General features: G+C 35.2%; 1 protein-coding gene across 19 annotated transcripts in view; it reads right to left on the bottom strand.

The window, feature by feature from the left end:
* FOXP2 (forkhead box P2) overlaps nucleotides 1–17,500 on the bottom strand; it is a 408,792-nt gene that overhangs the window by 48,721 nt on the left and 342,571 nt on the right. For 9 of the 19 annotated variants that reach the window (XM_064656006.1, XM_064656003.1, XM_064656004.1 and 6 more), the window contains 5 exons: nucleotides 12,463–12,600; nucleotides 11,084–11,299; nucleotides 9,438–9,603; nucleotides 3,299–3,512; nucleotides 1,613–1,717 (listed from right to left, as the gene is read on the bottom strand). In XM_064656006.1, the coding sequence (XP_064512076.1) occupies nucleotides 1,613–1,717; nucleotides 3,299–3,512; nucleotides 9,438–9,603; nucleotides 11,084–11,299; nucleotides 12,463–12,600 (839 nt within the window). Of the gene's footprint in view, nucleotides 1–1,612; nucleotides 1,718–3,298; nucleotides 3,513–9,437; nucleotides 9,604–11,083; nucleotides 11,300–11,433; nucleotides 11,485–12,462; nucleotides 12,601–17,500 lie in introns of all 19 variants that reach the window. The other 10 variants (XM_064656018.1, XM_064656019.1, XM_064656022.1 and 7 more) reach the window with 9 other exon arrangements.

Here is a 17,500-nt window from a genome sequence, read left to right as displayed (position 1 = left end):
GCTGTAAACCCTGACTGACTCTGCACCAGAATTATCAAGATGTTATATGTCACTTTCACATTTTCCAGGGTTATTTGGTTCAGGAAAGCAAGAACATCTGTAAACCTAGCACTACACTGCCTTAATCAAAATGGTTTTAGTGATCATGGATTATAACAGGAGACCTGACATAATGGATGTGCAAAGTCTGCCCACAGAATTAGCATCACTATAGCCTACATAGATGGATGTATTTAGAAAAATATAGTTTTTCTTGAAAAGGAGAATGCTTAAGCTAAATGCATTTAAATTCTTAGTATTAATAATACTTAGCACACTGCATTGAATTTAGGAGATTTCATTTTCTTTTAAATACAAACTTATGTAAATCAGGTTCTTTCAAATCCTATACAGTTTTATCCAATAATAAGCCATTGTTTTGACATTCCCCTTAGTGCACTAATAAACAAAAATTTATCAAGAGTGATACCTACCTAAGACTTGCAAGTCAGTAAAGGTTACTTCATTTAAAAGTGAAAGATGGAGAAGGCATTGCAAATACTTTACAAATAGTATTGCTGTAATTCTATTATAAAAGTTATTGTTATGCTGAGTGCTTATGGTCTGCTGTTAAGGTGCTTCTGTAATATACCCTGTAGTTTACCATTTGTAAACACATCTTTCTGATGTTTCTGCCAACATCCTGGCAACAAAGCAGTGCAATTTCAAATGAGCTAATTAACTTAATTGTTGATGAAGCATGAAACAGTTCATTCACCCTGTTAGCTGCACCATGACAACATAAGAGTCTCAGCCCCTGAAGTTACTCATCTATATAAGCCTATCTGTAGCTTTCCATTAAGATCTATTGCATGCCAAATGAGTATGGCTCTTCTAACAAAGACCAGTCCATAATGTAGATGGGTAGAAAATCAGTGCTGTTGTTGAAAATTCAAATGAACACAGAAATACTAGTAAATACTTTAAAATTAAAAAAAGGAAAAAATGCAGAAACCCATTGCAGTTTGAAGCTGTAGATGAAAAGTAAGAGCTGTGTATTTTATTTTCTAAATGCTGTGATTTAGATGATAACTGCCTAAAACAAATGCTGAAAGATGAAAACTTTTGACATCACTATTCAGTCCTGAAAGGTGCAAACCCACCTGTTCATAGTGGTTTTTTCCCTACGTATATTGCGCACGTACAAGAATAAAAACAAAAATAGATTAGCAAGTGAGAGTTAAATGGTCATGCTTAGTCCCTTGTGCTTTTTTATTTATACTGCACACATTAATTCCCACTTTGCACAAACTATCAGAGTTTAGGATGTGCTTTTTCATACTCCTACTATCCAATATAAAATCTAAAGCATTTCTTCAAATTTTCAGAGGCTCCGTTTCAGTAAAGGATAATAAGAGGATTAAACACTGTGCTACTGAAAGGCCTGCAAAAGTGTTCAACATGAAAGAAAGGATAACAATTTGACCCTCTGCCAATAGTCTCGATTATCCAGTTGCTTGAAATACACACCAAAAAAAAATCTCTGCTATGGTTTACAGTAAAACTTTGTTTGCCATCTTTCTCTCTCCCTGGCCTTAAACAATTCTGTAGTAACGAATAAAAATCCACCTACTTTAAAAATTGTCCAAAATCTTCACAAACACTTTCACAGCCAGGCCATTTGCAAACTCCATGACCATAGAGAGTATGTGAGGCCCCAGTCTCCTCATGTGACGAGCTGTAGCAAAAGAATAAGGCATCAGATTCATCTCAAAAGCCATAATCGTTGGAGGCTGCTAGCGCCTGTCAGGTTACGATCAGTGACAAACAGGTCAAAACAGGTCAATTTAGCTCAGAGCAGTCAGAAAAATTTAATCGTTCTATTGAATAGTTCAACTGCCAAGGCTAGATGATGTTCCAATTAGAGAAGAAATAGAGCCAAAGATGACTGTTAATAAAGGACGAAAAAACAAGATGACTGTATAATACCATATGCTAATTATGCCATATGACCTTGGTGTAACATTTACCTATAAATAAAAAATACACTCACAAGTGATCAATTCTGAGAAGAAATACTGAAGACTGACAGTCAGAATTTATGAATATTGTGAATGTTCAAAAAATATTTGAATATTCTACTTAAATGTGTATAAAAATAAAGTTGATTCCATTAATAAATATTTTTGTTCACAAACATTGCTTCCATTAGTTATTTGGCTTCATAAAAATCCCTAGCTGTATTCTGTGTCTTTTTTCGGAACCTCTGCAATAGTTTCATCCATGATAAGTTATCAAAGAAATTCAGGGAATTGTTCTGCATATGTGGGCGTCAGCTACACATCCTGAAGCAAAGAAACGTTCTGTGAGATATAACCACAAAAGTACTACTAACTAAAAGTACTACTATAAATGCATTCAGATTTTTAATTAATACAAAATAATGATGGAAAAATGTTCTCACAGTCACATGAGGACAAGAGACATTTCAATCATAGTCTCATAATTTAAATATTAAAATAATTAAATGGAATATTTATTTGAAAAAATTTAGTGATTATACAAATTAAATTTCATCTTATATTAAGATCATCTACATCTGACTACATTAATATATTCACTGATAAGTGCTACCGATACTATGTACTCTTGTATGCATTTAATCCATTACTTGAAATTAAGGAACAATGAAGAATATCTGTCAATATGTCTGAAAAATGATTTTAACTTTATCCATATAGTGGAATTCCACACTAACACCACAGAAAATTTGTATGAAATATGTCAACTGTGTTACTGTCATGCACAAAAGAAGGAAAAAGCAGTAGTTCTTTTCACAAGCACCAAACGAGAACTTCTTTAATATACTGTTTTGAAGCACTTTTAACATAGAATCTTTGCACTGAATTACTACCTTGAAAACTCATATAGATGTACATTTTCAAAGAAATCAGGAATGTGATTCAACAGTAAGGGCCTGACTGCTAGGTGTGTTAACTCAAATATCAATGAAACTATGCATCTTACAAAATTGTGCCTGCAAATGTGCATTTACAACTCAGCACCAGTCCACTTGATTCTGTGATTTAAGTTCAGGTGCTGCAAAACCACAGGTGGGTAATTTTGTTGTGTCTGCACAATTAGATATTGTTATTGAAAATTATGCCATATTGATAAACAATTCTGAAAAATCAGGTCTCCACGGTCTCTTAAGTAACCTGCATTGTGTTGTTTTGTGATTGGAAATAATGTGACTTATGATGTTATACAACAGCTTTAGGTCAAATGAGAAGCACAGTTGAAATCTCATCAGAATTACCTGTCTCGCCTTGCATTTAGAACTGAAGACTGTCCATTCACTATGGAATGATGAGTTATTGGTGGTGATGCTTTGGAAGTGGTGGAGGAGGTAGTAGAGGAGGAATTGTTAGTAGTGAGGTCTAGCCCTCCGTGTTTAATGCCATTGTCTTCCATACTGTGAACTCCAGTCACTTCTTTCCATAACTGCTGAATCTCAGCAGGACTTAAGCCAGCTATAAAATGAAAGAGAGCCCCACTAATATAACAAAGTAAAGAGTTTCATATAATGAGCTCAGTGTTATTAATGGATTAATGCCAACAATAAAGCTGATCCTGTTTTTCCAGCACAATCGACATGTAGTAAAACATAAATTTGTCTTCAGTTAGAATTCAGGTAATCTAACTATCCTGTCTTGTGTTGTAAACAGTCAGTTAAAATCATCAATTTTACACTTCTTCTGAAAACATAGCTCAAGGATCAAAGAGTGAAAGTTGCAAAGAACTTGCAACTACTTCTTAAAAAAAACCCCAACCCTAAATTTACTTCAAACAAGATTTTTGTTGTCTGCTTACTCAATTTCTTGACATGCAAACATAACTCAATACATCTACAGTTAACTTAGGTTTTATAATTCTTCTTAATCAAACATATAATGGAAAACAGAAAAACATATTACACCAAGCATACAAACACTGCTAATCTCTTAAACACTTAACAAGAGCTGGATAAAGGGGAAGAAGACTGGAGGGAGGAAAATCAGAAGAGAAAAATTAAATAATCTATGAGATCATAACAGGTTTAACATTTTATCGGAATGTATCTGACCTTAATTAATGACACTTATGTATTCATTAATTCTCTGTAATATGTACAAAAAATATTCCATTTAAAAATACGTCCTAAGAGACAAACCCAAAGACACTGTTTAGAAGAACAAAACCAACAAAAACTACAGTGTTGAGGTACATACTTGTGACGACTTGAGTTTTTCAGTACCAGCCAACTAGAAAGCTAGCAGCACTTGGATTTCACAGATTTTACAGAATATTCTGAGTTGGAAGGGACCCACAAGAATCACTGAGTCCAATTCTTAAGTGCATGGCCTATACAGGAATCAAACTCACGACCTTGAAGTTATTAGCGAAATTGGCCCATTTACAACTCTCTCAACACAGGGAGTGAAATTACATGTAGTGTAGACCATCAAATTTCTCCACTAGATTTCTTTATCCAGCTCTACTGTAGAAAACAAATCAGAAGGTTTGGATAGGAGAAAGGAGACTGTCTTACCAGTCTTCTGGGGTGACAGGCAGCCACACAAAATTTGAAGAGCTCCTCAAACTTCTCTGCTATATGCACAGTACTATTCTGGAGTCTAGTCACCAGATCTATGCAGACAGAGCTTAAACTTGCTCTCTACTTCACTTTCAGCCTGGAAACTTGTAGTTTCCAGGATTCATCCTAGGCCACAAACAGCAATGTCTTGTTGAAAGTATTCATACATATGTGTTAGGGCTGTCTGGCTCGAGTTTTCATGAAGTCATGGAAACCTCCAGTACAATGTTTCTGCCTGAAGTAAAGACTCCCAAAACACAGGCAAGAGAAGGGCTGCGAGTATTCTCTTATCTTGCCACAAACATGCAGCTAAGATAGGAAATTCAGATTTTGAAAGATGAAGAGTTCATCAGAAATATATACACCTTACGTCACTGCCAGACTTTGTAAGTTTGACATCTCTCTTTTGAAGAATAGTAAATTCAATGCAAAAAAGAATGTGAACCCCAGAGAGCTTCTTGGGAAAGATCTGATTTCACAGCCAGGTTTTTCAGACTGACAGAGTTTGGTCAAGAGGTATCTTAAAATCTAATACTGTCTTCTGTATCTCATCTCAATTCAAATTAGGTAAGACATGCTCATGGTATCTAGATCTGGTGGAATGCAAAACATTCAAAATGCACATGCAGTCTGAATCAAAATTGTGCTCTTTTTATTTTACAAAAGAGCTCAAATTTCTGGTTCTGAAAAGTACTAGAAAGTATACATTAATTCAAACTACTCCCTGAGTATATTTTTGTTTGGTAAACAAGATATAGTAGACAGATGTAAAGAGTGGTTTTCACTGTTTGGCAAATCTGTTTATTAGATAATGTTTTATTTTGAGAACATATGAACTCAGACTACTAAAACAGATTAAAAAAAATTATGAAAAAGCACAGTAATACTTCTTAGTAGCTATGTCACCATGAAGTATAGAAAGCTGTAAAAAAATAGACTAGTAGTTATTTACAGAAATAATTTCTAGAGGTAATGTGGAAACAAAGTGGTTGGAGGGGATTAATTTTTTTTTTTTTAATGTGAAAGCAGCTCATTTTTAGACTACTGCTTTGTGTCCTGCTTCAATACCTTAGATACCAACCATTGGCAAACTCTGCTAATGGCAAAGCAAAAAAGAGTTGATTGGAATGTAAGTCTAAAACTGGAGTTTATATCATATTTGTATAGTGAAAAGCTAGGTTTTAAGGAATCAAGCAAAGAAGCCAGGCTTTAATTTACTGCATTAGAGAGATGGGTAAAGGGATTGATGGTAATACTAGTTGTAATTGTTTAATGAAGGTAAGAAATTACTGCTGAGTTCATGAGGTATGTTCCAGTAACACTGCAAATAAACCATTTTAGTATAGTAAATAACAGTTACCTGCAAATGTAATCACAAATCAAAATGAAAAGTAATGTATTCATTTAGGTGGCATGATATACACAGTACATTATTTACTTCAAAGTCTTCCTTTCCTCCTGCTGTTGAACAAAATAAACTAATTTTGAACTGAAAAAAAATTAAAACCAAGAATAAACCCACCTGTTTGGATAATCAGAGGGCAAACATATTGTGTCTTGCAGATACAACAGAGACAAATTTCACTGAAGATTGTAAAACCTGGGGTCCTGGGAGAGCTGAGAAAGAGTCGCCCCATAAGCTGGGTGAATGTAGGAGGGCCAGAGGCAGCTGGAGCAATGGCCTGTCCCATGGGCAGGGGTCTCCTGCCCCTCTGGGCACCTGTTGGGCAGCCCCTTCCACTGCAGGAAGCTATGGATGGAGCTGTGCCTCCAGGCTGCCTAGCTCCCCATGATATTTATTTTTTTTTTTATCAGAAAGAAATTTCTCTCTAGGCTCAGGCCGGTTAATTTTATCACTTCTTCAGAGCACCCTGAAAGGCTGCCTTTTAGGATAAAAGGATTAAGGGCAGGCATTTAAAACATATAAAGTTAATAAACAGATTGTAATTAATGGTAAATTATGGCAATTTTGTGGTTTCTATGTCTAAGAAAGTCCAAGTCTCTTTTTACAAGAGACTTGTACATTTTACCTATAAAATGGCTGACAGATATTTCAGTCTGGATATAAAAGTAGGGTAAATTTCAAAGTTTCATAGGTTATGACAACCTTTAAAATATCACACTACATTACAGAGGAAAGGATCAAAAAGAGGACCCAGAGTGGAATAAAAGTTAGGGACTATAATGAAAAGGACAAATACTGATTTGCTACGAAATTTACAAATAATAAGAATTTGGTAATTTTGAGGTTAGTTTCATAACTCTTTTCACCTCTATCTACTCTATTTTTATGTTTGAATAAATGCTTAATAAATCTATCACTTATAAAAGCCATCCATGCAATTGTTTTTCATTTCCCAACATGGACCAGTCAAAACTTGGGGTCTCTGGGGGCTTTTTGTTTGGTTGGTTTGTTTCGGGTTTTTCATTGTTGTGATTTAAAATTCTTTGCATTTAACTAGCATCAGTGCAGCAATACATGTAAGTAACTCAAAGCAAGCCACTGCTTTTGGATACCGCATAGTGAAGACCTTGTCACAAAATAGATGCTAAAACACCTATTGCATCTTATTTGTGATACTTGGCCAACAAGAAAACATGGTAAACATTCCCGTTCTTTAAAGGCAGGAGTTATACTTGAAGAAAATACTGTTTATTCCTGAAACCTAACAGGTGTAGTTTTAGGTTACACCTTTTTACACCTTTTCACACCAAAAAATAAAACCCCCATGCTCTCTTTGGCCATAATAATTTGTGGTTTATGGGACTGTTTATGACCAATAACTTATAAACTTGAATCCTTGTGTATTACTTTCAGTGTTCTAGTCATCCACATAACTCAGCAAACTGAATGGATGCATATAAAAATATTTGTTACACATACATAAATCTTTCTATGTAACATATTTTATCTTTTGCAGCACAACAGATGGAGAAAAACATCCTTTTACCACATCTAGTGTGTATTATCTTGATTCAATTCTGAAGTTTAATTTAAAAATGGAAGAATTAAATACTTGTCTGGAATTCATTATAACTAAAAAATATCAAGGCAAAAGAAAAAATATATTAATTTACTTTAACAACAACAATTGATATTTATATTAACTGTAAAATATTTCATTATTTCTTTTTTCTTTACTATAAATCTTTTTTTGTCATGACTTCAGTTGGACTTAATTCTTAGAGTAAAAGAAAGCTCCTAAAAAGAACTGTTTACTAGTTCTCCTAGAAACTATTTTAAAAGCTATAATTTTTTCTATGTTTTTATTCTACAAGTGGATGAATGAGTGTTGCATTAAACTAATTAATATCAGTGCAATTGGGTAGGAGTGCTGAGGGAAATCTGTGGGGATTGCTTAATGTGAGAGAAAACCTGAGGAATTCCTCTTGCAACAGATGGCACAAGAGGAGATTGCAAAAGGTAAAGCTGTTCGGAGGGAGGCTGTGTTTCAATTGCTTTTTTCCATTCAGGTCTAGTGTGATTTTGGGCAAAAAGAAACCAGCATTACCAGTCTCACATGTCCAAATTCATGAATCAACTTATCTCCCCACTGCTATTCACAAAAAATAATATTTAGTGTAATAGGACTCTTTTTCATGTGGTTTTTATGACTGTGGATATGCTTGTGTCATAGATTTTTCACACAACACAACGTATGAAATTAACACATTTATTTGAAATCTCTGATTTTCTGGTGGGGGGGTTTTTTGTTTGTTGGTTTGGTTTTTTGTTTTGTTTTGTTTGCTTGTTTTGGTTTGGTCTGATTGGGGATTTTTTTGTATACCTTGTTTTCTACAAACTGAGTACTCTGGTTTTGCTCATCTATTTCCGAAGCTTCGATTTCAAAATAGTTATCTGGTGGAGGAGCTAATTACATGCATAAAGACCAATTAAAAATAATGTTACCTGTCATGAACACAGTCTAAACAATGCTTATTTCAGGACTGGGGCACCAGAGATCAGATTATTGTGTAATTTTTATGACAGGCATTTAGCTCAAGTCTCTGTGGTAAAACAAACAGAAACACATACCTTGCAGGTTATAGACAGAGTCATTAGATGGGAAGACTTTGACTTTATCTTAAAATGTAAGCAGCATTCATCTCCAAGTTAATTTACTTTTCAAAAGTGTGTGCCCTATTTTCTTTCAGGTAGTACAGTTTGAGCTCATTTTCACCACTGAGAAATCCTGATCAAAGTGAAAAAGGAATTTTTTTTTTTTTTCAGAAAGTCTTTACTGTTATTTGTCAGTCATAGTTCATTGCTATTGGAATCACCATCTTCAAAACTTGTTGTCATATTTAACCTATTTCATACAAAGGAATAGTAAAGAAAATGAATGCTAAGGCTTGTCTCTAAATTCTCTTGTCATAAATTGAAGATTCAAAGTCCTTTTCAATGCCAGACACTTTACCTTCTTGCAAGAAAAAGAAAAAAAACTTTGATTTTTTTGAATGGCTTTAATATCACTGTCTGAAGTATTTTATATCTGCTTATATTCCACAAAATCACATTTCAGTGATTCCAGAGAAAAGCAACAATTCTTGAATTGTGATGCTATTAGAAATTATTTTCAGCATATAAGGTCAATAAATATGCACCTTCCATCTGGAAAAAAAAACACTAAAAAGCTGCTTTTCTTCATAAAAGTATGCTGCAAAATTTATCAGCTTCCAGAAAATTTGGTAATATCATAAAGCTTCAATTACAAAGTATGTTTAAGTGTCATAACAGGAAACTTCTGAAGTTCAGATGCAAATAGAATGCTTGAAAAGTTGTGAATTTATAAATTACTCCAATCACATATTATTCAAATACCTTGTGGCAGAGACTGGACAGGAAGAGCAGACTGGCCAGGTGGGATAGAAATGAGTCCCTGACGCTGAAGGTTCAGCAGATGTTGCTGCTGCTGAAGTTGTTGCATCTGGAGGAGCTGCTGCTGGAAGACAAGCTGCTGCGCTGCCAACTGCTGCTGCTGCTGCTGCTACAAAATAAAAGAAAAAGGAAATGCAGCAGAAAAAGTAAAGTGTATAGTAAAGGCTAGAAAGCCAAAACCATAAAATCAACTTCTTTCTCTTTAATCTAAGTTATTAAATAATAATGCTATTTGTAGAATACTCAGGCAGTGAAAGCATTTGAAATTTTCTATTATACTCATTCAAGCTATTAGGTGTTAGGGAAAATGGCAACATACACTTAATGACATGCTAAAGAAAAGGGTCAAGAGAAAGTATATAACAACTGATTCAAACAAAAAAAAAAAAGCTCAGCTCATGGAAGATGATAACAAATTTATCTATGCTAAAAGTGTAACTTTTAACAGCAGCCTGTGATTTGAAGGCACTCTTGTTTTTCCAGTTGACTAAGTTTGGTTGGCAGTGGCCCATGAACATGGTCTCCAGTGATCTGTTAGTAAACTGGGATGTAGCCTTCCTTTCACTGGCCTGTTAGCTTGCTCCCTTTTCTTGTTGGAATATATTACAAGGAGCATGGCATTCAAGGCAGTGAAGTGCCCTATTATGGAGCAAAAGTATAGGTTCCAATTTTGTGAGGCATTTCAAGACAAACTTGAGTCTACAAAGACTCAGGAGGGTATGAGAAGGCAGTCACACTTCAGAAAAAGACAAGCTGCTGTGGAAGACCTTTCCTTTCTAGTTTAGGGAAAAGAGAAACTTCTGATGCACTCACTGGAAAACAGACTGCATAATGGAGCAAGTCATGTGGATTGCCCAGAGCCTCCGGAGAAATAAGGGAGCAATTTCTATTCTGTAGTTGATGGCTGTCTGAAATTCTATTCACAAATCCAAACAGAAACAAAGCCTCAGGAGGTCACAACTGCTTCCTCGACGTTTGCATAATAGGCAGCTTGAAGACAACGTCTAGGATACCTGCTGATCAATTTAACTACTTCAACGTGTTTTGTTTGTATTATGTTTATATTTGATGCAGTTTGCTGACAAGTGCAAGCTAGGCCTGAGAAACCCACTTGTCAGGTTGATTTATGAGTACATCAAACTGTAACTTTCCACTCGCCACTTCAAACCTACAGTAGCAGTTCATTAATCAGGGGCCTGTGACTTTGAAATCTGTGCTCAGTCGCTCTTTTTCAGCCATGGACTAAATTTGCATGCTCTCTGAGCTGTGCCACTGAGCAAAGTAAGGCTCCTTCCCCAACACAGATTGCCTGTAAATGCAAGATAATCAGTACGGAGTCCACCACACAGCTTGTTCTTTGCACACTCGGATTCATTAGCGAACATTAGACGACAGCAGCACTAGACTGCTCAAATCCTGTGACTCAGAAAGGGGAGCAGGAGAATTATACCAGCCCTGCTATTAAGCCCAGTAAAAACATAAGAACAAATCTTTGATAGTTGCAAAGGAAAAGATCTAAACTGATCTTGTCTTTTCCAAGCTTCTGACAGCTCAGACTAGTATGCATCAGCAAGGCTCTTAGCTCCTACCTCTTTTGCTTGCTTTCCTGGATGCTGTTGCTGCTGTTGTTGCTGCTGCTGCTGCTGCTGTTGTTGCTGTTGCTGTTGTTGCTGCTGTTGCTGTTGTTGCTGCTGTTGTTGCTGCTGCTGCTGCTGTTGCTGCTGCTGCTGCAAAAGCTGAAGATGTAACTGCTCTTGCTGTTTCTTGTAAAACTCTTGTAGTTGTTGCTGAATAAACCATTTTGACTTTAATAAATAAAGGCAAAAGTTTCAAGTATTATAAATCTCCTAAACTCTTCTAGATTGGCATATGGTAGAGTAGCCATTAAGAATCACCTCATAACAAAAAAAATGTGATTTGAAGAGGCAGATCTACATACATTTTTTTCCAAGGCGGTTCTGAAATTTTCCAATGCAGATTCCAAAATATCCTAAACAGAAGGGTATAGAAAATCTGTATTCTAAAGGGAATGCAAGAGCCAAATTAACTCCTCAAATAACTATACCTAAGTTCCTCACATGTCCTATGTAACACATCAGAAGCTGCACTCATCCACTTGCAAGAAACCTACAAGTCACTAAGGCCAAACAAAACTGTCTGCTTCTGAGGGGAAAAAAGTAATTAACCTGTCAATCTGCTTAGCAGGATGCTGGATTCACAACTGAAGGTGAATTGCCTGTAATGATCATGGTACTGGATATTAAAATGTTTAAACATACAGTTCAGTGATTGAGCTATGACTATGACAAACAGACACATAATTTTCTGTATGACAATTAAGCATGCACCCAAAAATTCACTCTGCGTTACACCAAGGCATGATCATTGACACTATCATTACTGTATGAATAACAAGTTCATGCATTTTTCACCTAACTGACAGATTTTGTACTAAGGAAACAGCAACCTCCTTCCTCTTTTGAGCCTTATCTGGTACCATTTTTTTGTAGGAAAAAAAATTAAAATAAAAAAATGTTTCCCCTGATGAACAAGCTGTTATGTTCAAATTTCATAACCGCATCCATTTATGTGACTAAAGGGAGCACTACAGTGTTATGAATTTTAAAGCAACAATTATCTGCAACTCTATTTTCACTTCCTTTGGCAGGTCTACAATTAAAATGTGCCTAAGCACTTGAAAATTTGAATATCAATTTGTTTAGTATTTTTAATGCATCTGCCACTGCTGCTGCTGCTTTTAATATAATATTTAATATTTCAAAATACAATTTCACTCACACTTCTGCAATTGAAACAAGAAATTTAAAGACTGAGAAGTTTTGCATTTATTTTCATTCTTTTTTGGTGTAACGAACAATAAAATATTACAAAGTAAGACCCATAAAATCTGGCTGACATTTGTGTGAATGCCCTGTGCTAACAGTCCAAAGCAGGTAACCCACATTACCTGCTGCAACATAACTGCTTGCTGCTGCTGGAGAAGTGCTTGAAGCTGCTGCGGAGACAACACTTGCTGCTGGAGAATCTGCTGCATTTGCTGAGGGGTGATCACCTGGGGAGTCATCATGGCCACTGACACAGGCACCTGCACAGGGAAAGAAAGATGTCATCGTCAAACACATTTTACTTTGCCTACACCACAGTTGTAGATCTTTTTTATTTTGTACCAAAGATGGACCATAACTTTTACATAGTATTTATCACTGCAAAGTTCCAGTTTCAGTCAGAATCTGTTATTTTTAGGCCACAGTACTGTGGCACTCTATTTCCAGAAGCATCAGATTCGATCAAGCTTTATGTTTTTCATCTCTCATGTATTCCTGTAAGAAACTTAAGCATTGGCTAGTACAAATGTGTATTTAAAAATAAATGATCACATGGCAGAGCTCTCAACGCTTTATAATCAATCATCTTATCAAATGTCATAATATTACAAATAGAAAAATCTATTGAGCCTGTTTCAAAGGATATGATTAAAACAGACAACAAAATAAGTATCTTAAAGTAGTAAATGTTTTCCACAATAAAGACACTTAGCCTAAATAAAATTTTTGCATAATACAACTCTTCAGTAGAAGAAAAACCTTCTTGCTCAGCTAGTCTTTTAAGGAGGTCTGATTTATACAGGAATAAAAATGTCATGGACATATTGGAGTACAGAGCAAAGGCTGCCACCTCAATCACCCAGTCTCTGCAGAGAGAATTGGGTTCTCAGTCACTCCTAACTGAACACTGAAACTTAGGAAGCCTTGGCATGAGATTATTAGCTTGTCCCCTAAACTCAAGAATGCATTTTTGAGTAGGTGCTGTTTTGGACATGGTTTTATTTTCCACTTGTTACACACTGAGATCAAGTGTCTGCATATGCATAAACATCCACATACACACATGTTCTCTGGCATATATGTGAGAGCTGGAAAGACACAGCAAGTATGTGTGGTTCTGCATGTAAGAGAAAAGCCCTGTGGAAGAGCCTAAAGTGTGTGTCGAGCAGCTGTGGCAGACACACAGTGTGAGACCATCGCTCCAGCTAACCAGGACACAGTCAAACAGCTGTCAGCAGGCCAGGTTTTCCACTCGTGAAAAAGCAGCCACTTGCTTGTCTAGGAAAATTCAAATTTTTTTTCTGTATATAATAGCAAGCTAGAATATAAATACTGCTTTGTGAGATGTTGTGGGACATTCCAGTCTTCTGTAAATCAGCAAAAATAATATTATTGTTAATAAATTAAAACATGAGCCAATCTTAAGAGGAAAAACTCTTCTAATGTTTCTATTACTTGAATCTACTCTGAAAGACTTTGTATAAATGTAACACTTAGAAGAAAAAAGAAATACAAATCTGCTGAAGTTTACTTTTAAAAGAAATTACTTCATCTAATATTACACGGAATACCACTTTCCACATGATTCATTACAGCATAAACGATGGTTTTAAAACACTGATTAATGAAGAGACAAAGTAAACGTACTAGTCATTACTAAAAAGTCTGATAAACTTTTGCAAACAACAAGTGAATTTTAAGAATAAAAATTCTGAAGGTCTTACTCTAAAATACAAGTGGAGAAGACAAACCGGATTTCCATTCAGAATCGGACGCTTGTGGGAAGGAATTTAGGCTCAGCTATCACTGTACTCCTTCCATAGTCAACAGAATAAAGAAATCCTGAGCCAAGTTTATATGATTTAGTTTAGGCATCTATTTTAGTATGGAACTAACCCCACTCTTGGTTCACCTGTCTCTCTCCATTGAGTGCAGATTCACTTGAGTAAACACATAACTTTCAGATGGTTAATGCTGGTTATTACACTTTATGATACCTAGAAGTTTTGTAGCATTGGAAACACCACTTTTCTATACAATAATGTTTTATTTTAAGTTTAGTTATTCCCACAGGCAAGACAAACAGGTTTTTACAACTTTGGGATGCAAGAGCAAACAGTAAAATTCATTAACCGGAGTCAGTATTCAATTTCCTCTGAAGTGACCAAAATTTCCTTTGTTTATGTGAGACCTGAACTTGCCTTCTTGTAACAATTTCACCTCAGTGATGCTACTCAACTACCACGTCACACAGATATGAGAAGGCAGAGAGACACTTTCCCAATTAAACCATTACCTTTAACCTTTAAACCCTGCAAGAATTTTTCTAATACTTAAATGCTTACTACTATAAAATATAACAAAATGTGAGGGTGTTGTACACCACTTCTCTTACCTTTACATTCCCTTTGTCTTTCCTGGCTTGTGTATTTTCAAACACACAAGTAAAAGTTTTGATCTAAAGAGAGTGGAAATCAATTTTGTAAGTGGCTCTGATTTGTTCATAGTCTGTGCTAAAGAATCTAGCCAGTAAGATGCTTAGCAAGACTCGCGCTGCCACAAGAGTCCTCTATTCCTCAGTCTGAAATACAGATTCCCCTTCATCAGGCATATTTTTGCTAGCTTTTGTAGTATCTGCTCTGAATCTCCCTGACTGTACGTGCTCTTACTCTTGGAGATGCCTGCTTTGCAGTACACTCTAACAGCTTTTCTCTCAAAATTTGTTTTTCTTGTAATTCTCAACAGTCCCTTTTAAGGTGAATAAGCTAAAGTAGAGAACCTAATATACTTGCTTTTCAGGATGACAGACAGAAGAATGAAAAAACCTGGCAGCCAAGATCATTAGTAAAAATACAGATTTATGTAGATAATATTGCCTTTAAAAGAATTTTATCTGATGATCCATATGTGTGTATCATATCTGATACATATATTCTTTCCAACAGATAAAGGACAAGACATTTTGAAAACTGCATGAATTTCACATTAGTAAAACATATTAAGCAAAGATATTTCTCTAATTGTCACTGGATAATATAAATTGGTACATTTCACAGCCTTCAGTGATACACCAGACTGTACTTTACTTCTTACTGGCATAGTGCTACTGTGCTATCTGGTTTGGAAGATTATCCCAAACCTGCTATTTTATGGCCAATTATGTGCACTAGGTATATTTCCTTTGTTTAATGTCTGCGGTTTTGAAGATTTCCAATCTGATTTTACAAAAATGTAGTAGAGAGGCAATCTCTGACTCTTTTTCATATAAATCTCTCAATGTATTGGAAATTAGTTCAGGTAGAGCAACCCAGTGAAAAGATATGGTCCTTCCTTTGAGTGGGCCACAAACTCTCAAAAAATTCTTGGTCAAAGCTCTCATGAAAAACTAAAGTGACAAAGTGAATGTGATTTATGACTGCAACCCATTTGTTACAAGGCATTCTCAAAGAAATTGAACTCCCAACTCTGCCATAAAGATGACTGCTACAGCAGCCCTACAAAGCACAATGGATGGGACAGCCTCTGAAAATCACATAATCTGTTGGCTCCATGATGGACCCAGATGGAAGGCCCATCATGTTTAGAAGAGTTTCTCATGTTTTTGATGCAGACTGTCCTCCATTTCTTTGGATCCCATTAAATAAAATTACAGATATGTAAACAAATTTTTAACACATCTAAAAAGCATTTCAGGTGAGAATGACTGTAAACTGCTTTTTTAATGCATGAGAATGTACTAATTAAAACAAAAACTATGACTCAGAATGAAAACATTGATATTGGAAATTAGATACAAGAACATAGCTGCAAAAATGACGACAGAACTTCTTTGAAGATTAAGAAATCTGGATTTCTCCCAGATAAATTTAACAGAGAAATAGTGGAGACTAAGATTTTGTATTTAACACCACTCTTTTGTTGTACAATAAAAATTCAGCTTTACCTCTAAAAACGCTTTCCAGGCAAACACTCATTTATTGTTCCTATGAACTAATTGTTAACAGGAATCATACAAATTTATATTTTTGCATGTAGCTTACAAAAATCATATTCCTAACAGCATAAATAGATGGCAGCATAGGTAACCTGCACCTGCATTAAGCTGTTGCATTTTTTAGAAGCCTTGAAAAACTGCACAGATATTTTCAAAAATGTTGACCAAACTGACTTTGATTAAAAAAAATATAACCAGTGAAGAGACATTATTTTTATTCCAAGTTCCTTTTATTTTGAAAGTTAGGTATTGATAATGAAAATTACATGCAAAGCCTTCCCTTAGTTTTCAGTGCTTTTGAGGAGAGTCAGAAAATCATACAGTCATATTCAGAGACAGTTCAAGGTAGGTAGGAATTTTTTTCTTTGTTACAAACCGAGGAAACAAGTCACAGCCTTTACAAATTTAATCCAAAGTCACATCATATTCTAAGTGACAGATCTGAAAAAGAAACTGTTCAGTAAGGCAAGTCGCTCTGGCTTATTGAAAGATGTGTAATTAAACATTTAATGGAGAATCTTCTCTCTGTAGGATCTTTCTTTCAAAAACAACTGTATGTGTGAAACCACACGCAGTGCAGGATCAGGCTCTTCAGCAGAAAATAATTATATTAAAGAAGAAATTACTGCATTCCTTCTCTTCCCACTTTGGTATATGTGTAGAGTGTCTACCATAATAACAACCTTTTGAATCCTTCTGGTTCTATGATATGGAAAGAGCTGAGAATGAACTGAGTGGTATTTGTAAGCTGTTCATAACTAGTGAACAAGAATACATAATGATCCCCACACACTGACAATAGGTACTGCCCAATTTTATACAGTTTAGATAAGGTTACCTGCTTCTGAAAATATAATTAGGATACAAAGTACTAATATTTATCAACAGAGAAACCCTAAGACACATGCAACAGGAAGAATAACAAAGTAATGAAGATACATCCATTTTGTATCAGGACTCCTGTTTTCTGTGTTTACAGTGGAATTTAATTTATTATTATTAATCTATCTACATTTTAATTAATTTAATATAACAGAGTGTGTTTTGTTGTGTAATCATACTTTATTGAACTTTATCCTAACAGCTTTTTTTTGTTTGTTTGTTATTGGACACTTCTCCAATTACATGTAAACATTTCAGAAAAGATTAAAGTAATTTCTATTTAC

This window comes from Pseudopipra pipra, chromosome 5 (genome assembly GCF_036250125.1).
Source record: "Pseudopipra pipra isolate bDixPip1 chromosome 5, bDixPip1.hap1, whole genome shotgun sequence".
NCBI classification, from domain to species: domain Eukaryota; kingdom Metazoa; phylum Chordata; class Aves; order Passeriformes; family Pipridae; genus Pseudopipra; species Pseudopipra pipra.
This window is presented reverse-complemented; position numbering and strand designations above follow the sequence as displayed.